At 38.3% G+C, this 4,494-nt stretch overlaps 1 protein-coding gene across 1 annotated transcript; it reads left to right on the top strand.

Annotated features, from left to right (window-relative positions):
* The first annotated feature begins 337 nt into the window (after positions 1 to 337).
* LOC111369342 (U-box domain-containing protein 11-like) lies at positions 338 to 4,031 on the top strand. The gene is made up of 5 exons (XM_022990822.1): positions 338 to 478; positions 563 to 828; positions 1,927 to 2,043; positions 2,119 to 2,565; positions 2,686 to 4,031. The coding sequence occupies exons 1-5, from the start codon at positions 445 to 447 to the stop codon at positions 3,754 to 3,756; spliced, it is 1,935 nt and encodes a 644-aa protein (XP_022846590.1). The 5' UTR covers positions 338 to 444; the 3' UTR covers positions 3,757 to 4,031.
* The last annotated feature ends 463 nt before the right edge of the window (positions 4,032 to 4,494 follow it).

Genomic DNA, 4,494 nt, shown 5'->3' with positions numbered 1-4,494 from the left:
GCTTAAACCGAACCGCATCCACTTTTACATTGGGCCATATTTCATTAATGTTATTCTAAGTAAAAGAAACAATTTTATAAAATTAATGAAAGGGATTCAATGACAGTTTTAGCTATAAGAAGTTGCTTTTAACTTCTCAAATATAAGATTTCTTAATTCGCGTGAAAAATAAAATTAGGCTATATAAATGGGATGGAACGAGTATTAAACACCAAAAAGAAAAAAAAAGAAATATCAATTAATTTATGGATAAATTTACGTGAATCTCGTAAAGTTATTTATTTTTTCTCAAATAATTATTTAAAATACTTGACAGCTGTTTAATCCCCAGAGTCACAAACTCATAAGCCCATATCTGTTGTCCCCTGACAATGTTCTGCACATTGTGGTTGTGAGAGAACCCCGCAGACACAGCCCCCACCTCCAACCACGTCTTCCCCTCAAATGGCCGGCGAAGATACTGCGGCAGTCGCCGGTGGTACCATTGGTGTANCACAGCCCCCACCTCCAACCACGTCTTCCCCTCAAATGGCCGGCGAAGATACTGCGGCAGTCGCCGGTGGTACCATTGGTGTACCTCTCCAGTTAATCCACGACGTCGTAAGGATCTCTCGCCCCGGCTTCTCTGGTCGCTTCAAGAAGGACTGTACGGACCTGGCCCGCAGAGTCTCACTCTTGGCCTATTTGCTTGAAGAAATTGGGGATTCGAAGAAAACCCATAAAAATCATGGAACTTCTTCGTTGAATTCTTGCTTCTCTGATCTCGCAATGGCTCTCCAGGCTTCTAAAAGGCTCCTTTTTGCTGCTAACAACTTAGAAGATTCCTCTGTATGTATATACAATACTGCACTCTATGGCATTTTTTTTTTCATTACCAGTTAAGATATTTGTGTGTATGACCTAATTGGTATATTGCATTGTTTATCTGGAGTGGATGAATCGAAATCCCTGTCTTTATTCATTCAATTTTTTCATCAGTTTGATTGATGGAATTGTTAGATTGGGTATTGATTGTTATGTAATGTCGATTTGACTCAAGAATGTTAATTGTAGCTATATGATGTTGGATACTTTCTGCCGCTCTGATCTGATCTGTTATTTGAACACTTGATGTCTCAATATTTTTTATACTTAGGGTATATGACTAGTTTACATAGTTATTGCGTTGAAATTCAGGGAATAATGGGGAAACATTCAAACTGTTTCTATAATTTATATTAGAATGGTCTTTCTTCAATTTATCTGGGTGAAAAAATTCAAGCAATGGGGTTCTTGATTTGTACCTGAGGTGCATAGCCAGCAGCAAATGAGTTTTCTGAATATTTCAAGAATCTTGAACTAGCATGATTAGATTTGTTGTTTCTTGATGATGATTTAAGCAGATGATGAGGTGCATGCATGAACATTTTTGGGATGATAGATTTGTTGTTTCATGATGATGATTTAGCCAAATATGGCCTTTGTCTCTAGAGGGTAATGGATTCCATAAGCTATAAGAGGTCATTTACATGTAGTTGGTAAATTTATGGCATGTCTGTTTTCTAATTCTATATATCTCAGTGACAAATCTCTTCAATAGAAAGACTCAAGAGCTTTTTTTTACGTAGATAGATTATATTGCTCAGCTTATCCATGCAAAGCACTGCCTTTGGTACTGTGTCGTAGATGATACAATCAAGGGTTTTCTTGGTGGAACTTAATTTCTTTGGATTCTTGAAGCTGAAAAACTAGAGCCTTCAATTATCTTTCATGATGAGCTTTCTTGTATTTCAGTTAAACTTGATATATTTACTTTTAACTTGTTCCTTAGTATATTTGCCATCTACGTATTGCGGTATTACTTTGGAATGAAGATATTTAGCAGTTGCACTTGTCTCAAAGAAAATTTGCCTGCCTCTCATTATATTTATCGTTCCTTGATTCAAGGATGGGGCTGCCAAGAAAATCTTCTTCCAGTTTCAATGTGTAACTTGGAAATTGGAGAAAGTGCTGGCTAACTTGCCATATGATTATTTTGACATATCCGAGGAAGTACAAGAACAGGTTAGTTTTGACATTTTGAGAATCTTTATGTGGTTGTCTGGACTGGAATCACACATAACATGATCGTTTTGCCAGGTTGAATTAGTCAGAGCACAATTGAGGCGAGCAACAGAGAAATATGGTGGGCCATTGAATTCAAGCTTATTATGTAGGGCATTATCCTGGTCACTAGACAAAGATATCAATCCATTTCAGTTGGACAACACTTTAATCGTAAGTCTACATGGAGATAATATTGATAATGAAGTTGGAATAAAATTGGAAGGTCATGTAGAAGGTATCAACAGGTCAGAAGGCCATCCTTTGCATGAAATGGTTCAGGAATCAGAAAGTTTAAAAATCTCTAGCACATCATCTGAGGTTTGTGTCCAAAAGGTTTCTGATAATGGAAGGACAGATAACTCTGCCAGCAAGTGTCCGGACGTGAACAAGAAGCCAGAATCTCCTGTAATTCCTGATGACTTCCTTTGTCCCATATCTCTTGAACTGATGAGGGATCCGGTTATTGTGGCCACAGGGCAGGTATTGTTCGCATTCTGAATTTCCGTCTACTCTTTTTTGTTTTTATATGTCCCAAAAAAGGAAAGAAATAGGCAAAAATTTACTGGATTGTGTAGCTTCTAACATATTTTACCCTTGCAGACTTATGAGAGATCTTACATTCAGAGATGGATCGATTGTGGCAACAACACATGTCCAAAAACTCAGCAGAATCTCCAACATCTAGCTCTAACTCCGAATTATGTTTTGAGAAGTCTAATAGCTCAATGGTGTGTCAAACATAATATAGATCAGCCATCGACATTTATGAGCGGGAGGATTAAGAAAAGTGATGGATCATTTTGTGATGTTAATGGGGAAATAGAAGCCATTAAAGCACTTGTTCTTAAGCTCTCTAGTCGGTCCATTGAGCAACAAAAGGCTGCAGTGGCTGAGATCCGGTCACTATCCAAAAGAAGTACGGATAATAGAATCTTGCTTGCAGAAGCCGGAGCTATTCCCGTCCTCGTTAATCTGTTGACATCTGAGGATGCTCAAATTCAAGACAATGCAGTCACTTCCATTCTGAATCTTTCCATATACGATAATAACAAGGGGCTCATAATGCTTGCCAATGCAATTCCTTCTATTGTTCAAGTTCTTAGAGCTGGAAGCATGGAGGCAAGAGAGAATGCAGCAGCAACCCTCTTTTGCTTGTCCTTGGCCGATGAAAATAAGATAATAATAGGTGCATCGGGGGCACTACCGGCTTTAGTCGACTTACTTCAGAATGGAAGCTCACGAGGGAAGAAAGATGCCGCAACTGCATTATTCAACTTGTGCATTTATCAGGGAAACAAGGGCCGGGCTGTTAGGGCAGGCATTATTACTGCTCTATTAAAAATGCTCACTGATTCAGGCAATAGTATGGTCGATGAAGCTCTGACCATTCTTTCGGTTCTCGCTAGCCACCATGAAGCAAAGGCTGCCATTGTGAAAGCTAGCACAATACCCATCTTGATAGATCTATTGCGAACGGGTCTGCCTAGGAACAAGGAGAATGCAGCTTCCATTTTACTTTCCTTGTGTAAAAGAGATGGTGGAAATCTTGCCTGTCTAAGTAGGCTCGGTGCTGTAATACCTCTTACGGAGATTGCCAAAAGCGGCACAGAGAGGGCCAAGAGGAAGGCTACTTCATTGTTGGAGCATCTTGGGAAGTTGCAAAATGTCTGACAGGTTTTTTAACCTCGGAAATCTCATTATTTGTTCTTTTGATTTTTATCTGATTGTTTATATAACGCGATTTTTAGCGTGTGAAGGAAAACGAGGATTGAAACGTGAAAATTAACAAAACTTTCCTCGTATTTGTTTACTTTCTTCACTGATTGTGTAGACGATTGTTTAACCTGTTTCAATTGTAACCGTCACTAAGACAAGGAACTTTATTCACTGATTGTGTTGACGATTGTTTAACCTGTTTCAATTGTAACTTTCACTAAGACAAGGAACTGATCACTTCTTGGTACCTGCTGAAAAGAAAGACAGGATCGAGTCTGTAAGCAGAACACATGTTTTGAACAGTGATTAAGGAAATTATTCAGTTTTCATATATATATATATATTATTGTTATTTTTTTTTCAAAAGCTGTCTCAATACTAGGTTTCATTGCAGCATGGTTCCCTATCTATAGCTGTCATTTACAAGCTGGGTAGCATTTTCTTGAGAATAATGCTATTTAACACAAGTGGTGTTACGGAACCTATATATGTGGAGCACTAAGTGTATGTCTATTAAATGTAGAAACATAAAATCCAGGCTACTATCTAGGGCAACTTGGTGTTATATAAACTTGTGTTTAAACACATAGTTAAACAGCATTACTCTTTTCTTGAAGGGTGTCACCTAGAAATTCTAGGTTAAGTGCTAAGCCATACAGGAATGTCTAAGTATGCAGTGTGATGATGCCCCCT

Source organism: Olea europaea, chromosome 20 (genome assembly GCF_002742605.1).
Source record: "Olea europaea var. sylvestris chromosome 20, O_europaea_v1, whole genome shotgun sequence".
NCBI classification, from domain to species: Eukaryota; Viridiplantae; Streptophyta; class Magnoliopsida; order Lamiales; family Oleaceae; genus Olea; species Olea europaea.
The sequence above is the reverse complement of the archived record's forward strand: the minus strand, read 5'-3'. Positions and strand labels throughout refer to the sequence as shown.

Coding starts and splice junctions, on each gene's coding strand:
- LOC111369342 (XM_022990822.1), top strand. CDS start 445: ATGGCCGGCGAAGATACTGCGGCAGTCGCCGGTG. Junction 479..562: donor TACTGCGGCAGTCGCCGGTG/GTACCATTGGTG, acceptor CAGTCGCCGGTG/GTACCATTGGTGTACCTCTC. Junction 2,044..2,118: donor CCGAGGAAGTACAAGAACAG/GTTAGTTTTGAC, acceptor TCGTTTTGCCAG/GTTGAATTAGTCAGAGCACA.